We start from the raw sequence: 22,674 nt of genomic DNA, 5'->3' as shown, positions 1-22,674 counted from the left end.
TCCCATTGCCCCCAAGTGCAGGGGAGAGGGTGGGAGAGGCTCTGGCCAGGGCTCCTTGGCTCTAACCAGATTCAGCCACCTTTTAACCCAAGCACTAACCTAGACTGAGCACCCTGCCCTGTGGTCCCTGGGAGGGACCGTAAAGGGATTTGAGCCAAATTAAGAAAGGGTCCATTCTCACATGTCATTCATTTGACCCCCACACAGAATTCTCTGGATCTTTAACTTTGTTCTCAATCCTTTTTGGTCACCACAGAATTTATTTGACAACAAGTTTGATGACATCTTTGGCAGCTCATTCAGCAGTGATCCCTTCAATTTCAACAGTCAAAATGGTGTGAACAAGGATGAGAAGTGAGTCTAAGCTGGGTTAAAGCAGGTGGTGCAGAAGTTAAGTGAAGCCGTGATCTGACTCATAACACCTAACCAAAGATGGATGCTTCATGATACTTGGGCTTCTTAGATAAATGTCTTGACCCTCAAATATTGGCCCCTTTGGTCCCAGAGGCAAATCAAATGAGGCTGAAATAACTGAGGACCCGTGGGTATTATGAGTATCTGGTAACACTGATAGTCTTAAAGTATAATTTATGGAATTTCAGAGAATTGTCCCCAAATTAACACCAACTTTTAACTTCCTCCCCTGATCTCCCAGCTCACATTTAAAAGGAAGGGGGTGGAAGCAGACTTGTTCTTCTGTTCCCAGGGGTCACTTAATTGATCAGCTGTACAGAGAGGTCAGCGGGCTGAAAGCCCAGCTGGAGAACTTCAAGACTGAGGTATGAGTCGGGCTCTGATCTGTGCCTGGGCTTCCCCATAGCGTGACAGATTTGCATATTAAATTTGCTTCACATAGATGCTTGTTGGACCACATCTTAAGGGGATTTCGTTAGTAGAAATGCCAAAGCCAGAAGGACCTGGTCTTCCGTGGTCTCAATTGTAATACATTTCCATGGTACTTGCCTTGCGAATGGCATTTATGCCACGCTCCATCATGTCCCTGTGATCCTCAGAGACAGCTGGGATCACCGACTGGCTGTGAAGCTGTGCTGAGAAAGACCTGTTCTTCTCACACGGCGATAAGAAGGTTTGATCTGTACCTCTGATGGCCGTTTGCCGTGCTGTAAATATGCCTGCCCCTCAGACCCATGGCTGGTCAGAGGCATTACTCACGGGACAAGCGGACATCCTCTCTTTCCTCGTTCCAGCTCGTCCATCACTGCTCCCAGTCTAACAGGACCAGAGTTCCCCTGCCCTCATCCCTTGTTGTTGTTGGCTGGGTGGCTTGTAATGACCAGAAGGCTCAATTCTCATGAGGCCTTGGGAGTGGGCTTGTTAGGAAAACCTAGGTATTTGTTTGGTTGGTTCTGGAAACATGGTAGGACCCACTTCTCCTGCCCAGCACACCCAACCATGGCATGAGGCGAGCGGACGCATTACCTATGTCCCTCCCACAGAGCCAGCGGGCCGTGCTGCAGCTGAAGGGCCGCATCAGCGAGCTGGAGGCCGAGCTGGCCGAGCAGCAGCACCTGCGGCAGCAGGCGGCCGACGACAGCGAGTTCCTCCGGGCGGAGCTGGACGAGCTCAAGAAGAAGCGAGAAGACACAGAGAAGGCTCAGCGGAGCCTGACAGAGATCGAGAGTGAGAGGCTGTGGGGGGTAGGCATGAGGGTGGGGGTGCAGAGTGCAGTCTAGCTAGACTCAGGATGAAGGATGAGGCGGCCGAGCCCCAGGCTTGCGTCTGCCCAGAAGAGCTGTCAGGAATGTCAACTCTTGTCACCAGTCAGAGGGCGGATTGGAGTCCAGCAGGTGGAGAGCCCCACGTGAGGCACGGAGATGGGGAACGCAGAAGAAGATGACGATGGAGTGCCTGCCCTGGGAGGGTGGATCTTTGAAGGAGCGATAGCCTGATAAAGTAAACACTGTGTGTATAAATGCTCAGGAGGCAGGAGTCAGTGGAGTGGGTTGAGTCAGGAGAATTCTTTATTCAAGAAAACTTCCCAGAGGAGTTTATTTAAGTAGGATTTTTGAGGGAGATGGTGTATGCATTTGTGAAAAGAAAGGAGGATCTTCTAGGGACCCTGGCTTATTGGAAGGCAGGCAGAGTGTCCCAGCAAGGGTACACTCCTCACCTAGCCCTTGACAATACAGGGAAAGCCCAAGCCAACGAACAGCGGTACAGCAAGCTAAAGGAAAAGTACAGTGAGCTGGTGCAGAACCACGCTGACCTGCTGCGGAAGGTAGGACCCTCAGCCTCCCCCTTGCTGTGCGCAGACCCCACACCACAGGGGAGATAGCAACTCAGGCTTCGTGGCTTCTCCAGGTCCAGTGCCCTCACCAGTTTCTAGTGGGTCGCCACCATTTCTTGGGAACCACAGCTTTTCAGGCTCACTTGCCTCCCATTATCTTGAGCTCCACCTGAGATGCCAGCCCCTCTTGTGTTATCCCTCATCTTTATTATTCTCGTAAATGCTTGAGAGTCGACTCTCTGAAGATGACGGCTTTATTCTGGCTTCCCTGAGTAGGAAAGTCATTCTGTGTCCAACTCTAGGACTCTCACGGGCTGAATGCTGTCATTTGTTCTAGAAGGAAGATGTCCTGCAAGCCTGAGATGAGCCAATTCAAGACACTGTTCTTCCCTTACAGAATGCGGAGGTGACCAAACAGGTGTCTGTGGCCAGACAAGCCCAGGTGGATCTGGAACGAGAGAAAAAAGAGCTAGAGGATTCCTTCCAACGCCTGAGTGAGCAGGCCCAGCGAAAGGTGAGTGGAAGGAGAGGTACGCGGAGAAGGTGAGAGGGGTCTGTTCGATTGGAAGCAGACCTTGGGCACTGCACAGATCGAAAGCCCTTGTCTGCTCCACAGCAGTTCTGTGGGTTAGAGCCTGTGAGAGGGCTGCAGGAGGCCATGTAGAACAGGACATGGTTACCCTCGCATACACGGTTAGAGGCAGGAAGTGCTGAAGGGACCCAGGTTGAGCGGAGTTCATCAACAAAGGCTTTCCAAGGGCGAGTCTCCAGGACAGCTTGAAGAATTGAAAGTGCGTGGATACCAAAGAGGGGGACGAGCGTTTACAAAGACTTACAGCCAGGAGAACGCCCATGTGTTGGGGTAGGGTTGGCAGGCAGATCAGCGTGGAGGAAGAGATGTTGGATGGATAAAACTGAATGCCTTACACTTAGAGTAGTGGCTTGCACGCTTTTCTGTGACCCAAAGTAAAAAAATACATCTATCTAGTGGAAATAAAAGTTTCACAAAGCAATACTTATTTTTACTATGTGAATGCATTTGGATATGTTTTTGCTCTATTTCATTTTTTAAAAAATGTTAGCTGTGAGTTCTTACTGAGTCACAACCTACTCTTTGAAAAACAGCACTTAGAAAAGAAAGAAGGAAACAAAGAAAAAGAAAAGAAAGAAGAAGAATCATTTCAAGATGTTGAGATTCAGCAGTGAGCCAAGTGTTGGGAAGCCTGAATCAAAGATCCGGTTCTGCTTTAGTTAGTGTTACGGGCTCAAGCATGCATTGGGAAGTGTTCCTACAGTTCTCTGCTGGCCATTCCACTTGGCCAGAAGGAAAATTTTTGGTACACTCTTAAGTTCTCACCTCCCCTCACACACACACACTTTTTGTTGAGGCAAAACTTGCATACAAAAGAGTACACAAATCTCACATTTATAGCTCGGGGATGTTTACATGTGTTTATCCCTTGTAACCACCACCCAGATCAGAATGCTCCTGGTTTTCTTCCCTTTCAGACTCAAGAACAGACGGAAGTACTAGAGAACTTGAAGCAAGAACTTGCCACCAGCAAACAGGAACTCCAGATTGTCCAGGGCAGCCTGGAGACCTCCGCCCAGGTGAGCATCACCTCCTTGCTCTCCCTTCCTCATTGCTTTCCCCTCTGGCTTTGGGATTGCTATCACCCAGCATCCATCACCATCCAGCATACGGCCAGCTTGGTCCCATCGGTGGTCAGTACGCTCTCAGGAGAATGGAAGTGGCAGATTAAAGAGAGAGCACCTCCTGTTCCTTGTGGCCTCATGGTGGGTTTGGACTTCTGGGAAGGGGACAGTTTAATTCTCCCAGCAACTCACTCTTTCCACGTGGTCACCATTGCAGTCACAAGACAAATGGGCAACCCAGATCGCCGAACTAGAGAAGGAGCGGGGTAGCTTGGTGAACACCATGGCTTCTCGAGAGGAGGAATTGTCTGCTCTTCAGAAACAGCTGGAAGACGCCCAGCTCAAACTGTCCAGCGCACAGGCAAGTAATGGATACTCGCTCCAGCTGACCAGTCAGACCTCACACCCAGGGGCCTCAGTGGTATATTCATGGAGGCCAGGGGTCTATGTAAGGGGCTTGGAGCTGTCAGCCTGATTGTGAAGGCATTCTGTAGGCTCCGCTCCTAATGCCAGCCTGCCGTATGTCACCCACAGAGCAGATGAGGGAAAGCAAGCTCTTTCTTTTTCATAGAAAGGACGTATCTCTCTCCCCTAGAGTGGACAACTTGTTGCAGTGGTCTATCCCCGTAGCCTCCTATGCTCGGGGACACACACCTGTGGACAAAGTAAAAGAGTTTTTCTCTGTGTCAAGCTAACTGGCTTGGGCCTCATTGGCAGTAGCTTGAGCTAAGATACCGAGAATCCCAGCTGTGTCACAGGTGGATGCTGCTCGAAGGCTGATTATGGAATCTACGGCAGACTTTAACCTCCCTGGACCATTTCTAGGAATCTATGGGTCAGCTTGCAAAGGACCAACGAAAAATGCTTCTGGTGGAGTCGAGGAAGGCTGCAGAGCAGATGGTACAAGAGGCCCTGAGGCAGCTTGAGGAGCCCGCTCTCATCAGCTGCACCGGACCCGCAGGTGCTCCTCCCTTGCCGGGCTTGCGGGTGCTGAGGCCGTACAGCTTGATGCTGTTCAGTGTCGGTGTTGAATCCCATGTGACGCTGAGCTCGGGTTCTTACCTGGCTGCATGTCAGAATTGCCTGGGGATGCCCACCCCCGCCCCCATGATCAGTTCATTCAGAAGCTCTGTGGCACAGGGCCTGGGCAGTAGTATTTTATAAAGCCCCCAGGTGTGATAACTGTGCTTTAGTCGTGGATCCCACTAATGAAAGGCCCACTGGGAGCAAAGCCCTGATAAAAATTCCAAAGGCCAGTAGGAGGAGGGCCAGGCAATCCTGTGTCTCTCTAAGAAGGAAAATGTGGTCTGCATCAAGGGATGGTTGCTCGTGAACTTCAAGTCTAGACAGGGAGGTGTCCTAACGCATGGAGGGGCAGAAACAGTGAAAAAAAATCCCTGTATAGTCACAGGTGTGAAGAGGGGCCCACTCTGCATGTACTTGAGTCCTAAGGGCATGCGAGTGGAGCAGAGGCCGAGTCAGAGAAGCCTCTGGATGAGAGGGGAGCCTTTGAGCACAGTAGGTGGGGGAGCATCCAGGCCCAGGAGATTCATGCAGTCCTGGACGTGGCGACGAGCAGATCTCATTACAGCTCATTCTCAAGCATAGGGGACATGTTGGCAAAGTCATGAGAGGTCCCATTGAGCACAAGGCGGACAGGAGGAAACAGCTGATGGTTGGTTTTTATTATCAGATAGAAAAGTCTCAGTATGGTGAGATACACAGCCAGGACTATTACCTCTCATTCAGCAGGGACCCCATCTGTGAGGAAACAACAGTTAGAGATGAAGGGCACACTGAGTACCTAATTCACTGAGGGACTGCCAGAAAGTGGGCAATTGTGGGTGGATCCTGAGAAGAGATGGTAAGAGCTGGGTTTTGAAGGAAAAAGAGAGACATGAACCCGTGGAGGGGAGGAAAAGTGGGGAATACTAACAATGAAAACAGCACACATTTACTGAGTGCTTGCTGTATGCCGGGTACTGTTCTAAGTGCTTTACGCGCCCTGGTCCCACGAATCCTCACAGTGATGCTGTAGGGTGGTGCTCTTATGCCTCTGTGTTCAGATGAGGAGGCAGGCACAGACAGCCTGAGGTCACAGCCAGTACTGGTAGAGCCAGGAGCCACACCTATGCAGTGTGACTCAAGAGCCCATATTTTAACTCCTGTGCAGCACAGCCTCCACAGACCTGTGCACAGAGGCACAGTAGTGGGAATGACTGTGTTGCGTGCAGACCATGAGGGTAGATTAGCCTAATAGAGCCATGGGTCTGCGCTCAAGAGTAGTGAGAGTCCAAGGGCCTGGAAAGACTTACCAGGAAAGCCTGGATCTGATACAATGGGCAGTAATGAGAAATGAGAGGCAGAATCTAGGCTGGCGGTGTGGTTGGAACTTGGCTAAGGGACCAGATAGGCTCAGAAGCACAGCTTCTGAAGCTACAGTAGGAGAATCGCGTACCAGCGTAGCCAATGATCTTTCCTCCCTCCCCCATCTTAGGGCAGCTCCTGTAGGGCTGGGGCCACTCACTAGGTAGGCTCATCCATCAGGTGGCTTAGCTAACGGGCATGAAGTGAGCCGTGAGAACTCTGACATTTCCCCTGTCTTCCCTCTCACAGATCACCTTCTCTCCACCGTCAAGTCTGTTTCCAGCTGCATTGAGCAACTGGATAAAAGCTGCAGCCAGTATCTGGCCTGCCCCGAAGGTAAGAAAGGCGAAGGATAGGGTCTATCACTAGTGATGGCCGGGCAGGGTTCAGAAACACTGGAATGTGGAAATAGCAACGAGTTCCTATGCACCAAGAAAGGAGTGCATGCAACTTGTAAAGCGGGAAAGAAGCAGGTATGAAAGCGACACCCTTCAGGCAGGGCTGAGCAACTTTCTTTTACACTCCTGGCAGACATCGGTGGGCTTCTGCACTCGGTAACCCTTCTTGCCCACTTGACCAGTGACACCATTGCTCACGGGAGCACCACCTGCCTTAGAGCTCCGCCAGAGCCTGCAGACTGTGAGTACCAGGGGTGAGGGGCCGTTCAGGAAAGCAGGGGAGCAGAGAGGGGCCTTTAAAAGTCTCTGTCACCTTGCCTCTCCAGCACTGACTGAGGCCTGTAAGCAGTATGGCAGGGAAACCCTCGTCTATCTGGCTTCCCTGGGGGAAGAAGGAACCCTTGAGAAGGCCGACAGCACAGCCGTGAGGAGCTGCCTCAGCAAGATTGCTGCCATTGGCGAGGTATTATCAGTGGTGTTACCGGGGAAGGTTGTTACTGTCCTTGGGTGTGAATGTGGGTGATTTATGGGAATCAGTGTTATTTAAGCCACTTTTTTGTGCACTTACAGCTTGATTCTAGAAAGTGAGAGTTAGAGCTGAACAATCTGCCCCCTGAAGGACTTTCCAGTTATATTTAATTCATTGGCTGTTAATTGAAAATCTGCTATGTAGTCGTCACTGTGCTAAGCAATAGCAAGGAAGAATAAGCACAGTTTCCGTGTTTTCAAGGATTTTTATCTGGTTGGGCAAGGAACATCTAAAATAGAGATAACTGTATATTTATTCATTCAGTAAAGATGTAGCAAATGTGTTCTATGTGCTTGGAATTCTGCTAGGTGTAGTCATATAGGGACAAATAAGATGGTCTGTATGGGGAAGAAAAATAAGGAAATCAGCCATTTCTATACAGTGTGATGAGAACTGTGAGATCTATTTTAAGAGTACAGTACAAAGCAGTATTTAATTAATTCCTAAAATACGTGGTAATGATAAGTTCAGGGAAGGAAGAGATCAGGGCCAGAGTTCAGATCCTCATCATCTCTCATTTGGACTCGTTAAAACAGACTTCTGGGTAGTTTTTCTGCCTCTGGCCTCTTTTTCCTCTGCTGTCTTCCAAAAACCAGAAATCTGATTATGATTCCACTTGTTTGATAACAAAAATCAAATGATGTAACGTGACATACAAGGACTTTCACAGTCTGGCCCTTCGTCACCTTTCCGGGCCCCTCTTGCCCACCCCCTTCATCTTACAGTGTTGGTGGCTAGCACTGTAATGTGCGTGCTTACCTGTCTGTTTCCCCCCGATGAGTCCTCAAAGGTAGAGCCCATACCTTCTTCATATTGTATCCCTAGTCCCTGGCATAATATCTGGCAGGTGGTTAACACCCAGCAAATGTTTAATTAATTGAATATGCACATGGAGAGAGCAAAACAGATTGTAAAAGATCGGATCGGGGAGGAAGGCTTATACTGGGGAGAAGTGGGCAGTGAAGTGGAGAACCTTGAATGTCTGGATGAAGGAACCTTGAATGTCTGTGGACAATGGGGAGTTGCTGACCTTTCCTTCAATAGGATGACATGATCATGGTGATACTTTAGTGATACTAAATTGATGGTGGCGGCCTAGGCAGCATTACACAGTCTGCCTTTTGTTGGAGATAGAGCATCTTCCCCATGTAGTGCAGAATCGAGAACTCAGAATGCACGTGCAAAGTACATAGAGCACCATGAGGAGATGAAAAATTAAATTAATGAAAGGAAAGCAAAGTACAATAGAAAGATCTCAGGCAGGCTTCCTGTCTGGAAGGACATAGAAAATACTGAATAAAATTTGAAAAAAAAATTATTTTAATTGAATCTGAACTGGTTAAAAACTAAGGAAATTCTCAGAATCAGAAACCAAGAGGATACTAGAGCCAGTGTTTGTCTATCTGTGGTGGCCTAGAGCTTGGATTTTAATGGGCCACACGTGCAGAGGAGAACAAGAAACAAACCCTAGACCCAAGTAGGATAAAAGGCTGGAATGGAGAGCCTTCCTCCCCAAAAAGGAACTCTAAAGGGTCATACCTTGAGTGAATGGGAAAAAAGCCTACCCTACAGGGAAGATCTTGTCTCAACTTTGGTTCTGGGAGGAGAAGGAACCAGAGAATTCCTAACTACAAGCCACCTTTCTATGGGTTCAGGGTCCAAATCTCATACTACCCATATGGCCTAAAAAACCCAAACAGAAAATTAAGTGTAAAGTAGTCAGGTTGTTAGAGGTCCAGGCACCTGGCAGAAACAGATCCAAATTGTCTCTGAAGGAATATGCTTTGAATCTAAACCTCAAAGAAGTTTCACAGATCAAGTCCCAAGGAATGTAAGTTCACAATAAATACACTTTATATGTTAAAGAACTTTTTAAAAGGTATTAAAAGTATGACAAAGGAATAAGATAGATTGAAGAGTAACCAGATATATTTGAAAAAGAACCACAGAGCTTCTAGAAATGAAAAATATAATCATTGAAAGTAATAACTTAGTATATATACTCAACAGCAGGTTAAAACAAAGCTGAAGAAAGAATTAGTGAACCGGATGATAGAACTGAAGGAGTTACACAGAATACATCACAGATTTTACAACTTGGATTATAGAAGTTATATATAGAATGTTTAATCAGAGTTCCCGAAGAAGATAATAGAAAGACTATATCCTTTTCCCCTCTAAGTAACATATTGTTAGATCTATGTGTTATAGACATTTTTCTACAGCTTGCTTTTTCATATCCTGTGTGTGAGATTCATCCATGGGGATACATTCATTTTCGCTGCTCTATAGTATTCCATGGTGTGAATATAGCTCAATTTATATATCTGTTTTCTCATTCATGGACATTTGGGTTATTTCCAGTTTGGGGCTTTATGGATGTGTCACTATGATCATGATGCACACGTGTAAGAGTTTCTCTAGAGTATATACCTAGGAATAGAATTACTAGATTATAGGACAAAACTCACACAGAATGCTGAGTGAAAAAGCAGGTCAGAAAAATACATACAGTATGATTCCTTTTAAATAAAGGACAAAACATGCAAACTTAACATTGTGTTGTTTAAGGATGCATTCATATGGAATTAAAAAAAAAAAGAGACGTGGTAAGCATTCTCCTGAATTCTGTGTTTATTTTGAGGTGGGGAGTAGGGAGGAAGGGAGATGGAATCAGAGCAGGATACAAAGGAGCTTTCAAAGGTACAGATGTTTCTTAAGCTATTCCTTAAGTTGGGTGGTGGATAACATGGGTCATTGTTCTTATTCTTTAAACCATTCATATCTATTTTATACTGTTGTTTGTATAACACATAATATTTTTAAAAATCATGGACTTTGCCATCAGACCTGAGTTCAAATCCCTGCTCTGCCATTTATCTGTAACTGTGGTCAAGACATTTGACCTCTCTGAGCCTTGGCTTCCCATCTGTAGAACAGGAGTAGTAACTGCCTCACATGATTGCTGTGGAAGCAAGGTTAAATAGGGGGCAGACTGTCTGGTTGGAAGACATCATCCACATTTGAAGATGTTTTTAAAATATCTCCCACGCAGCAAATACAGTCGACACTGTGCAACTGTGGGGTTAGGGTTCGAGCAGCTACAACTGAATGGCTTTGTGGGGTTAGGCAGGGATCGCTTTCTGGAGGGAGATGAGTTGTGAGTGAGATTAGAGGGGGTGGAGCATGAGGTTCTCGAGTTCATATCGTAGAGTTCCACACAAGGCCTGTGAGGGACGTCCTTCCCTGGCTTGCAGAAGTGTGTTATGTGGTGGGGCCCTCCTCTCCTACCTTCTGCCATCATGTGAGGATTACAGATCTGCCACAGGAGGACAGAGAGGAGGTCGAAGGATCATTTCAGCTTTTGTGGTGCTGTTTACAGGAGCTTCTGCCCAGAGGCCTGGATATCAAACAGGAGGAGCTGGGGGACCTGGTGGACAAAGAGATGGCTGCCACTTCAGCTGCCATTGAAACCGCTACGGCCAGAATAGAGGTATGGAAGTGGTCCTAAAGAAGATCTCCTAAAGTGATGCTCCTGCAGCTTCCCTTTGGCAGCATTGCCCATTGGATGTATCTTAGTTATTCATTAAGGCTACGGAGGCACCTATAAAACAAACCAAAACCTGAACTTATAGCATCTCTGAGGGATAGAATTTGAGAAGGTCCTCACCAAGGGAAGGTGAGCAGTGTCCTCAAGGATCACATACTTTGGGTCAGGCCATTCTGCGTTCAAGTTCCAGATCGACCACTTGCCAGTTGTATGACATCCGATAAGTGACATAAACCTTGCTAAGATTCAGATTCTATTTCTATATGATGGTGATAGTAATAGTACCCACCTCAGAGGGGTGTACAAGTTAAATGAGAGAATGCACATCTCTCTCAGTCCCAGGCACTCAGTAAACCGATGGTAACATTGTCTCAGGGGAAAGCTGAGTAGGCACCATTGGAAAGGTCACATTTGCTCCTTTGATGGAAGACTCAGGCCACATGCCTTGGTGTGAGCACCTGCCTCCAGGACCTGGGAGCAGCTGTCCCTATTGGCATGGCGCCACAGCTCTCAGAGTTCTGTGCACGTCAGCCTAGTTGCCAGAACGTCAAGATACCCCCTGACTGTAGAGCCGGCCTGCTGGGGCAGCTTCCCACTGAATAGATCAGAGGTCTGGATTCTTTTCGTGACTCTTGCAGGGATCTGGATGGGCTCTTCTAGATCTGGGTTTCTCAGCCACCGCAAGATGTTGGACACAAGTGTAGGACGCCAGTGGATTCTCAGTACCCGTCACCTTGAGAAATCTTGCTTCTTTTTAACAGGAGATGCTCAGCAAGTCCCGAGCAGGGGACACGGGAGTCAAATTGGAGGTGAACGAAAGGTCAGTCTGAGCAGCACAGTGGCACCTGGGTGATCAGGATCCGTCTCTCCTGCGGTGGATTACACTAATTAGAATAGAATCAGGCACAGAGAAGGGCTGAGTCTGTCATTGTCAGTTCCGGTATTAATGATGATGATATTGCTGTTGCATTCAGGGGAAAAGAAACCCCAAGAATCATCACTAACTATCCTTATGAAGAAGATCCACCGTCAGGTCTCCTCACCCACCTGCCTTTCCTTCAGGGCTTCACCCCCAGAGCTGTCCCTGCCTTCGTTCCCATGCCAGGTTTGCCTGTGTTTAGGAATGAAAAAGAGAACAGCCTTCTTCATTGTTGTTGGTCTCTGTTCTGTGGCCCTAGCTTTTTTTTTTTTTTTTGCAGGATTCTTGGTTCCTGTACCAGCCTAATGCAAGCTATTCAGGTCCTGATTGTGGCCTCGAAGGACCTCCAGAGAGAGATAGTGGAGAGTGGCCGGGTGAGCATGGGTGAGGGCCCTTGGGCATCGGTTACAGATACCCAGTTCTGAGAGGCTAGGTCTACTCGACTCGCTCGTGCACAGTCAGTGAAATCTAGGTATGCTGCCATCTCGTCCTCTGTGTCCCTCTAAGGGTGCAACGGCCACTCCTGTGGACATCAGCAGATGCCATGGGAAGAAGTGGGGCACTGCCAGGTCCCCAGAGAGCAGTCAGCCCAAGCCTCCAGCTGTGGGCTCATTAACCCAGGTGGACATCATTAGAGAACCTGCTGTGGAAACCCAGTGGGCATCGCAAGTCTGGGCCCTCAGAGGAGGAAGGGAGGACTTTTGAAAACTGGGAAAATCTGAAGAGCAAACCTAGTGCTGACTTCACGGGGGACCCTGCCATGTCTCTTTCCAAAAACAGTCAACACGCAATTATTCACAGACAGACTCTGCCTCAGTCTCTTGTTGGCAGCCTTACTTGGCTTCTCACTCGTTTGCTGGCGTTATCATTATGTTTTTTTGTTCTCACGTCCCTGCATGCAGCTGTAGCTCAGGAGACCATGATCCAGGGAAGGTTTATGAGCATGAAACAATCCTATAAAGAACAAAGCCGCATCTGCTTTGATGGTGCTTTTTGTCAGTCTGAGAGGTAATATTTTCTGTCCCCAAAATAGAAAGAAGGCCTGAGCACAGAGTATCTGCAGATTCTCAGAGTATCAGACACTTCCAAAACATAAAAGCATTTTTAGAATCCAAGTAGAAATAATTTTTTTAAATTATTCACTGTGTACTCTCCTCTTTTGGCAAATCACACAGGGCAGCTAGACTCCCCTCAGATCATAAGTTATTCATGTACACATATGAATATATAGATTCTTATATATACAATGTAGAAATATTGTGATGTAATAGAAATGCTATAGGGTTTGGAGTCAGAAAAGCCTAGGATTTACTTCCATTTATTTCCTGCATGACCCTCGGAAAAGTATTTTTGCCTGTCTCAATCTTAGATTTCTCATCTGTAAAATGGGAATAATGATGCTTTCCTCTTGGTTACTGTGAAGGCTATATGGGATAATAAATATAAAAGCAGCTAGCACTCAATAAAAGGGAGTTATTATTGTTTTTCACTTCCCTAGGGTACAGCGTCCCCTGAGGAGTTTTATGCCAAGAATTCTCGATGGACGGAAGGACTCATTTCAGCCTCTAAAGCTGTGGGCTGGGGGGCCACTGTCATGGTGTAAGTGTCTGTTGGTCCCAAGACTCCTCACCCCAACCCACATTCCACTAATCCACCCCAGAGAACGACTAAGGGAGAAAAACCTGCCCCCTAGAAATGAACTGCTGATGAGGAGTCAAGAGGATTAAAAGTTGACAAGGCAGCCTGGGCCTCCTGGAGCAGCACAGGGGCAGAGCAGGCGGGCTGTGCTTCCTGTCTTGCCAGGCTGATGGGGGTGGTCTAGAAGTGGGATCCTAAAGGGGTGCAGCCATCAGTGACATGATTCCTCTGGTCCTTTCCTGACTCTCAGGGATGCAGCCGATCTGGTGGTACAAGGCAGAGGGAAATTCGAGGAGCTAATGGTGTGTTCACATGAAATTGCTGCTAGCACAGCCCAGCTTGTGGCTGCATCCAAGGTAGGCCCCAGGCTGGACTCCTACGATGCTGTAAGGTCTGGTAGGTTAGAGAATACCTGGACCATGGAGTTGGCCCCAAGAACAGATGACTTATCCAGGATCCCAGTAGGTTGGGAGCCAAATTAAAATTCTGCCTCTCAAGGGTCCCATACCACCCTCCTCTAAAAGCCTTCCATCTGTCAGCAAGGAGCCCCTCTACCCGTGCACCACATGTGCTCCTCTTAGCTCTCCTCACTTTTGTTACAAGTGGCCTTTAGGGTCCCAGCCATGCCGATCTCCGATTGGCAATCACGGCATTTAAGAAGCACTCAAATAAGGAATTTGTCAGCACAGTAAACTGATTACGTGGCTTGGCTCTGAGGTTCCACAACCAGTGTCTCCACATTTGAACCATTGCCCCAACTAATCCTAATGCACAGCTTGTCACCAAAATCCCTCCCTGAGTTTTATAGTGCCCCAGGGAGTGATCTTTTATTATCCTTAATTACTGTTGTCCCACATTGGTTTCCGCAGCTGGAACACTTCATCAAAATAACTGATACAGCTCAGGTTCGAGGCCACCAAGCAAATAAGGCAGGAATGATTTTTGTGTGTGAGGAAGATCAGCCCTGAGCTAACATCCGTTGCCAATCCTCCTCTTTTTGCTGAGGAAGACCGGCCCTGGGCTAACATCCATGCCCACGTTCCTCCACTTTATATGGGACACCGCCACAACAGGGCCTGACAAGTGGTGCGCCGGTCCGCGCCCAGGATCCAAACCTGCGAACCCTGGGCCGCCGAAGCGGAGCGCACGAACTTAACCGCTGCGCCACCAGGCCAGCCCCAGGAATGATTTTTTATATTAGAGATGTGCCAGAAGTTGGCCCCATAGGCAGCAATCTTTGAGAAGTTGATTGGTGACCACCACAGGTCACGTCTTTATCAAGAACCATCAGATCAACTATTTGATTGAGTCGTTGCTGCTCCATATTGTGTAAACCTAAATCTGCTTGTTCTGGCAGGTGAAAGCTGATAAGGACAGCCCGAACCTGGCCCAGCTGCAGCAGGCCTCCCGGGGCGTGAACCAGGCCACCGCCGCAGTTGTGGCCTCAACCATTTCTGGCAAATCACAGATTGAGGAGACAGGTAGCCTTTCGGAAGCAATGCTTTTCTTATCCATCCTATTTAGCTGTTCTTAATGTTCCTCACCAAGATCCCAATTTCCCACAGTTCTGTTTCCAAATTCTCTCTTATTTTTCATCTTTTTACATTCATACTTATTTTCTCGTAAGGTAGGACACCACATAAGCATGTTATTTATGTCACTGTAGTGACAGGCCTCAGGTAGATTTTCCAGTTAGCCATTTCTCTGAATTCAAAGAAATGACTCTACAGGCCTGATGGTCCCTGGGGGGGGGTCTGATCCTCGTTACTCTGTCACTGTGTCTTCCTTCCTTTCCATCCCTCAGTTGCTTTCACACATGTCTTGGTAAATGGCAAACCAAGCATTTCAGTAGAGTGTTGGCACTGGCCACCTCTCAGGTGGAGAATCCGCCAGGGGTATTACTTGACAAGACTGTATTGCCATCCTTGCAGACAACATGGACTTCTCAAGCATGACGCTGACCCAGATCAAACGCCAGGAGATGGATTCCCAGGTAGGAACTCCATCTCTAAGTCTAGTCAGTGTCTATTGCCCATGACATCGACCCCAAATATTATTCCCCTGGTGAGAAGCCAGTGAGAGAGAGACTTGGGGGGAAATGAACACAGCTGTACCTATTCGCCCAAGAATGGGTGTAAATGATGCTGGAAGAAACAGTGGAGGTGGAGAGAGGTGATTAGTAAAGATCAGACTCTTAACTCTTGCCCACTAGTCTTAGACTGGTGGCCCTCTAAACATTATCAGGGATCTCCTAGCTGACCATAAACTGGTATTTAATAGTCTTACTGTAGAAAATTTTTCTCAAAAACTTCTGATATGAATTATTCGTGTATGACCTCTGTTAATCCATCAAATGCCATTTCTCTCAGTTGTTAGTAAAGTTATGCCGTGCAAAACAGGAATCAGTGGGATCCTGAAAAAAACCTAACATCCTTGTCCTAGAGTTACTGGACACAGTCCTGGAGTAAAGTCCAGATTGAGACTGTTAAGCCTATAGATGGGTCACTCAGCATCTTTAGGAAAAGTCATACGGCTAAATTTCTGTGTAAACACTGAGAGGACTGAGCTCGGGCCTGAGTCTCTTCTGTCTACACTCTCTGGCTTAGTGGTCTTATCCAGTCTCTCTTGACTTTAAATACCATCTATATGCTGATAAATACCAAATTCTTCTCCCCAACCTAGATCTTCTCCTTGAGCTCTGTACTGTCCAACTGCCTACTTGATATCTCCACTTGAAGCCCAATAGGTATCTCAAACTTAGTATGTCTAGAACAAGTCTCTTGGTTTCCCTCTCACCCAGTCTGTCCCTCTTCTGGTTTTCTCCATCTCAGTAAATGGCACCCCCCCGACCTGGGTGCCGAGCCCCCAACCTAGGAGTCATCTTAATGTATGCGAGTATGTGTTTCAAAGTAATCCCGTGGTGGGCCGAGTTGGTGGTTGGGGGAAGAATAGGAAAAGAATATTGCTGGGATCAGTCCAGCCATGAGTTGATAGTTGGTGGAACTGGGTGAAAGGTACATGATGGGGTTCACTGTACCAGTCTCCATCCTTCTGTATATGTTTTACATTTTCCATCATAAAAAGTTTAAAAACAAAAAAAGGAACCAACTAACTGGGTCTAGTTGCTTCCACTCCTTCCCCTCTACAGTCGTTCATTCTCTACATATTTTAAAAACATAAATGACTACATGTCACTTCCCTGCTTAAAATCTTCCAATGGCTTCCCTTTGCACTTAGAGTAATATCCAAACTCCTTATCCCAGCCCGTGGGCCCCAGGTGAAATGATCCCTGCCTGTTTCTCCCACTTCATCTCATGACCCTCTCACACTCTTACACATCAACCACACAGGACTTCTTTCTGTTTCCGGCACCTCAGGTTCATTTCTATCTTAGAGTCTGCTTCCTCTGCCTGGCACATTCTTCCCTAGTTCTCTGAACAACTGATCTCTATGGCCATTTGGGTTTCAGCTCAAAGTTACTTCCTGAGAGTAGCCTTTGCTGACCACCCTTACTTAGTCTTTATCACCTCGTCCTCTGTCATTTTCTTTACGATCTGATCTTTTCTTGTTCATTAGTTTCTCTCTTCCCCCTACAAGGTAAGCAGGGACCTTGTCTGTCTGTGCACCACTATGTCTCCAGCACCTATAACAGAGCTGGGGGTACGTGATGGGTGCTCAGCAAATATTTCTTGAATTAATAACTAAAATTAATGAGGAGTAGGGATAGCCAAGAACCAACCCTTCCTTTAGTGAGATTGTCTGTGCCTTTTCCTGTACAATAATAACTGTAAGTTGTACCAGCCCTTCAGAGAAGCCAGATCCATCATATTTGGTTCCTGTCTGGACTTCCAGGGAACTAGGATTGGAGGAGAAGGGTTACAAGTAGATTGGAACACACCATACAGATAGGCTGAACATTATAGTTGTTTTTAGATAGTGATTTATTGGAGGAACATCAGATAAGCCCTACTGCCATTTAGGCATTTGGACGGTCAAGCATCATTCATTTCCTGTAGAGGGTCCGAGTGAGAAAGCGTAGGAGCCACAGGGATAGACGATGAATGAGAGGATGAAGAAATCAGAGCAGAGCCAGGTTGAAATTGAGAACTGGGTAAGCTATGGAAATAGAGTGAGCAATGTGGAAGAAGAGAGCGGAACACGGAGGAAAGGTATTATCAAGATAAGGCAGTTCTCAGATCGCTGCTCAAAAGAAAATTCCACTTTCCCCACAGGTTAGGGTGCTGGAGCTAGAAAATGAACTGCAGAAGGAGCGCCAAAAACTGGGAGAGCTTCGAAAAAAGCACTATGAGCTTGCTGGTGTTGCTGAGGGCTGGGAAGAAGGTAGGCCTCTCGGAGGATCAGCACCGGCCCGCAGTGAGGGGAGGACGCTGTGTGACGAGAGCCTGCTCCTCAAACATAACAGCATGAGGACCCATCCTTCTCTCTACTCACAGGGCATGTTGTCTCTTCAGTTATAAGTAGCCTTTAAGCCCAAAACTGGCATAAACTGTGGTGAATTGAAAGCTTTTGTTGTTACCTTTTAAGACCTTAGTGTTGACCAGTGGGCTAGTCACTTATTCACCACCATTTCCTTCCAGGCCCAGTTAGCCTGGTTTACTCCCCAGGAGTTTAGTGTCTGGCCAGCATAGAGTTGAATAGTGAATGTATGCTGGTCAGTGAAGCTCCAGCAGACAGGGGCACGTGAATTACAAGGTTCTGACTGTCTAGACCCAGCAATGGGCAGCAATACCCAAAAGATAGAAGAGGTCAGGAGCTAGGAGGAATGGAGTGCAGGGGGGTGATATTCAGCCCAGCAGCCCAGAGACTCTTCATTGCCTGGAGGGAGTCTGTGAGTGCTGCTTTTCCACATGTCCAACTTGGCTAACTTGATCACAACCCAGATGGCTGATTCTCGTTGGACTTGGTTGACTTTGGGAACCAGCCACAGATGTATCCAAGTCATTCCTGGACACTGAACTCAGGGAATAGAGGGTTATGATTATAATGTATTTTAGAGCCCGACATGATGGCAGTTTTTATTGGTTAAATGAATATGTGCATGCATGAAGTGCTATGAAACATAAATTATTACTATCTTTTAGGAACAGAAGCATCTCCACCTACACTGCAAGAAGTGGTAACCGAAAAAGATTAGAGCCACACCGACGCCCCACACATCAGAGTGTAAATCCTCGTTGCCCATCTCTGTGTTTGTTATTCCCCCAGCCACCAGCTAAACCCTGGGGGTCCCAGTGGCAGCCACACCATTCTCATTGTCCAGTGCCGAGGACCTGCATGGCCTTGCAAAGACTCCCTCCACAGTGACACCTTTTGTGTTAGAACCCATGATCTGTGCTCTCTCACCACCTCCCTAGTGTCCAGGCTGGCCCAGGTCCAGAGAGGAGGGGGAGCAGGGCCACCCCACAAAGAGGACCTTCCTCCCAGTCCTGCTTGCTGTTTTACCCCCAACAATCAGTGTCTGCGTCAGACTGGCTTATTGTTCTTGTGGAGAGCCCAGAGAGGGAAGATCTTATGCATTTTCTTTTCTATTTTCTTCTCAGTCTTTTCAGTTTCATCATTTGCACAAACTTGTGAGCGTCAGAGGGCTGGTGGATTCCAAACCAGGACACTACCCTGAATCTGTGCGCAGAGTCAGAAGAACAGGAGTGTTCTGGCTAAGAATGCCAAGGCAGTTCTTCCCTACTTTTGGCAATTCCGTGGATTCCCACTGCTTCTTATGGTGGTTGGTTGAGGTTTTTTGGTTTTCTTTTTTCAATTGTCATTCATCTAGCCAACTTCCCAAAGGGACCAACCCTGGAGCTCTGAGCTCTCAGGGGCCCCTGACCACAGCAGTTAACAGCGATGGTGCTGCTCAGGCTTCACTTGGTGCTCCACGTCAGCCTCCACGCTGTGTCCTGCTGAGCGAGTGTGGGTCAGCCAAGGCCACTCCCCAGGGTCGGGTGGAGCTGCTGAGCCACAGCTTTCCTGCAAAGGCAGAAGCAGAGCGAGTGCCTTTCCTTCCTAAAGCTGGAGCTTAGCTGAAAGCGTCTGCCCACCTTCACAAGTGAGAGCAAGGAGGGTGCACACAGCCCAGGTCTTCAGGAGACACCTTTCACGCGAACTCCTCGTGACCAGGCTGAAAAACCACATCACACGCGCGAATGGAGCTGGTGAGAGTAGCCACACTTCTTCCCCCATGGAATGAATTTTCCATGCCACCTCCCTTCAGACCCAGGCAGGGCCCTAAGAGGGAGCGTGTGCAGGGTTTCCAATTCCTTTCTCCAAATGCATGCCTTGGCATCCTCTTGAATCTGAAGAAGACCGTTCCATGTTCTACCTAATTGACAGACCCAGAAGATCAGTCAAACTTGCTCCCAGCAGGGAAGAACCCTGTGCTTGGTTTGGTACCTTTAATATTTATTACTAACCTCCGTTAAGCAGCAGCAGCAGCCTACAAAAAGATGCTTGGAGCAATCAGGATTTTAGGGGTGACTACGGCAAGGCTCGCGTTGCTGCCCCAGTACATCAGTCTTCAGGAAGCAGAAACAAGGCCAAGATGCTGTCCCGATCTGTTACCGTCTTGGATCCCAAAGCGGGCACATTCTTCAAAGCATCCGGGTCAGGGAAAACAAGAAAGGGGGCCCAGCCTCACATCCCGGGCCCTCGCCGCCCTGCAGACAGGATGAGGACAGGGTGCGTTAACAGCCTTCGGGAGCCGGGCAGCCTGACAGCACTTATCCACCTCCAGATGGACCCTGACATTTAAGTGACCTTCCAATCTTGGACAAGCAGTGTCTTCCTTCCTTATTTGTAGCAACTCATAGGTAGTAGCCAATAAGCACTTCCCAGGACCCATCCCAAAGGAGCATTGCGAGGTGCTGCTGTGTGACAGGTTGTGAGGCTCCTGTCGGATCACTGTGAATCAAGCCCACCTCCTTCCTAAAGCCACCCTGACTCCTCTGCATTTTCTATGTAGGACACTCAAAAAACCATCTCCCGCTAGCTCAGATTCCTCAGACTACAAGACTCATGAGCGCTCTCCATACGAGCTAAGAGGTGGCAGTGGAAGCTGAGTGCTCCATGTCTAATGCTGCTCTGTGTCAGTGTTTTCCCCCCGAGGCTCAGAAGGAGTGGCCTAGGGCGTCCCTGGCCCGGTTGTGCCCGTTAAGCCAATCAGTGTCTTCTCACTGTGGCTCAGCATTTCCAGAGGTAGCTAGTCCTCACTTCCAGAATCTCAGCCACTCAAACAATTGTGCTCCAGATCAACAGCAGGGAAAAAGATCTAGTATATTGGGCCACATTAGGATTCTCTGAATAACAGTCCCTCTAAAGAGAAGCCACAGTAATTTGTACAACCTTCGTGGGCCTAGCCTGAGTAATAAAACAGTTCGGAAAGCATTTAACCAGGACACCTTTCAGTCTCACAGGAGGAAATACTTGTCCAATGTAGTATCATTACTTTCATCATTGCTCACATTGGAAACTAGTCCATTCTCCAGCCAAAATCAAATTGTCCTGCCTTGGCTTTTCTAAAAATGAGTATGTTATACTTGGTGTGAAGTTCCTTGATTAGAACAGGAATCACACCCTAAGGCTAAAAATAACCTAACAGCCTTTTAAATTAGTCCCTGAGCATCATTAGTGACTGAAGTCTCATGAGTCAGTGTAAAATAGATCATAGCGAGGCAGGACAACAACAAAGCAGTGGCTTAGGATGGATGAGAGGTTGAAATAAAGCTACATCCATTATTTAATTTTGTAATACAGTGCTCTAATACCTCTAGAGTAAGGATATGTGTGTACATAATAAGGAAAAAAATAGAAGAAAAAAACCTACCTTGGTGGGGTTATTTTATATCTGCACAAGGAGTTTAAATTAGACTATAATTTGGATTGTTTCCTGATTCTGCTGCCCACAGCAGGATCCCTAGGATCCCACCTAAATATGAGTCCCTAACCCAGTAGCTGGAGGAAGCAATATTGTCCAGAGCATCCTTTCCTGGAGTTGTTTGAGCTGCCAAGTCAGACACCAGGGTTTACACCAGGTACCACGGGGGTCACAAATGCATGTCGTTTAGTCAGGTTGGTTTGCTTCGGCCTCTCACTGAGGAGGAGCTGGTTCTGAGCTTGCCCCTGGGAAATGCTCACTTCTTGGCCAGCTCCTCAGTCTAGAGAGGTCTACCGGCGCCGCTTACCCTGGTCTTTGATAATTGGTAAATTTCTTGCTACCATCTGCCACCTTTCCAAGTCTCTAGAAATCCTTCCTACCAACGAAAGCCTTCAGTGCCAGCATTGGCCTTCCAACCAGACTGGCTTTGCCCTCTCTCCGCCATCCTCGGTCCTCCAGAGACTGCACTGCCTGTAGCATAGAAAACTACCACCACGGGCCTGCCAGCCATTGGCACAGCAAACCAGGCCAGCTGTGTGCTGCTTACGTCTTTCGTCTCCCAGGTCCAGACCAAATACAGGATCAGAACCCACAGTGGTGGCATAGCCTCTCACCCCAGGAGCCAAAGCAACGTGAAACAGATGCCGTTGGGTCCGATTCTGAGAGTAGATCATTTCCAGACATGTCTTTCAGGTGACCCTCAACTACCTCAGGTTTGAAGGCCCTAAATTAAGCTGATTATTACTCATAGGGACAAACCGAGGGGTTCGGATAAATCTTGGTGATGATACAATTGTCTCAAACTTATAACAAACTCTTTCACATGAGGTTTGCAGGGATGGGATTGGGTTCGTTCTTCTCTTCCATTTTTAACCTTTTCCCCAGTTTTCCGTTAAAAATAGTTCCTATAATGAATTTCATTTTTCACTGAGTGCCTACCTTCCCAGGGCAGGTAGCCACTGGCTTTTGTTTCCTTCCAACAATACTTTTATTATGATAATAAGACCTTTCTCTGTATAATACATTGCATTTGTGTTTTCAATTTTTCAAATAAATATTTCAACCTGGCAATAGAGAGTAGTGGTGAAAACTGACCCATCAAAGTGGTTTTGAGGTCTGGGGTTCCAGTGAAAAGCCTACCTTTATATCCTGGGGTTCCTTGAATCCACTTAAGCTCTGCATCTCTGGGTGCAGAATATATCTTAAAAACTGAACATTTTCTGAAGCATACAACTGCTATCACATTTTCTTTGCTGCTTTAGAGAAATTCTAGTTTGTACTCCTTGAACATCTTCCATCCTCTGTACAATCTCCTGTCCTTGGGAATGATAAAACAGAAAGTGCCAAAGGGATCAATACTGTAATTTATCTAGAAGCAGGGCTCTGCATAAAATCTGGGGTCTCAGGCTATGGATACTCCTCCACCCTTAAGATGCAAAAATAACCTGCCACCTTAAAATTGAATGGGGCAAATTCTGCTC

At 47.4% G+C, this 22,674-nt stretch overlaps 1 protein-coding gene across 4 annotated transcripts in view; it reads left to right on the top strand.

Moving 5' to 3' along the window:
• Positions 1-20,708, top strand: part of HIP1 (huntingtin interacting protein 1) — a 141,088-nt gene extending 120,380 nt beyond the window's left edge. For 3 of the 4 annotated variants that reach the window (XM_058569014.1, XM_058569015.1, XM_058569017.1), the window contains 21 exons: positions 257-354; positions 707-779; positions 1,458-1,641; positions 2,151-2,239; positions 2,646-2,762; positions 3,758-3,859; positions 4,122-4,265; positions 4,730-4,865; positions 6,521-6,607; positions 6,803-6,910; positions 6,996-7,132; positions 10,581-10,691; positions 11,510-11,568; positions 11,948-12,041; positions 13,166-13,266; positions 13,556-13,661; positions 14,663-14,786; positions 15,237-15,298; positions 17,538-17,646; positions 18,408-18,489; positions 18,867-20,708. In XM_058569014.1, the coding sequence (XP_058424997.1) occupies positions 257-354; positions 707-779; positions 1,458-1,641; positions 2,151-2,239; positions 2,646-2,762; positions 3,758-3,859; positions 4,122-4,265; positions 4,730-4,865; positions 6,521-6,607; positions 6,803-6,910; positions 6,996-7,132; positions 10,581-10,691; positions 11,510-11,568; positions 11,948-12,041; positions 13,166-13,266; positions 13,556-13,661; positions 14,663-14,786; positions 15,237-15,298; positions 17,538-17,646; positions 18,408-18,460 (2,094 nt within the window). In that variant the 3' untranslated portion in view covers positions 18,461-18,489; positions 18,867-20,708. Of the gene's footprint in view, positions 1-256; positions 355-706; positions 780-1,457; positions 1,642-2,150; positions 2,240-2,645; positions 2,763-3,757; positions 3,860-4,121; positions 4,266-4,729; positions 4,866-6,520; positions 6,608-6,802; positions 6,911-6,995; positions 7,133-10,580; positions 10,692-11,509; positions 11,569-11,947; positions 12,042-13,165; positions 13,267-13,555; positions 13,662-14,662; positions 14,787-15,236; positions 15,299-17,537; positions 17,647-18,407; positions 18,490-18,866 lie in introns of those variants that run through there. The other variant, XM_058569016.1, reaches the window with a different exon arrangement.
• The last annotated feature ends 1,966 nt before the right edge of the window (positions 20,709-22,674 follow it).

Source organism: Diceros bicornis, chromosome 26 (assembly GCF_020826845.1).
Source record: "Diceros bicornis minor isolate mBicDic1 chromosome 26, mDicBic1.mat.cur, whole genome shotgun sequence".
NCBI classification, from domain to species: Eukaryota; Metazoa; Chordata; class Mammalia; order Perissodactyla; family Rhinocerotidae; genus Diceros; species Diceros bicornis.
The sequence above is the reverse complement of the archived record's forward strand: the minus strand, read 5'-3'. Positions and strand labels throughout refer to the sequence as shown.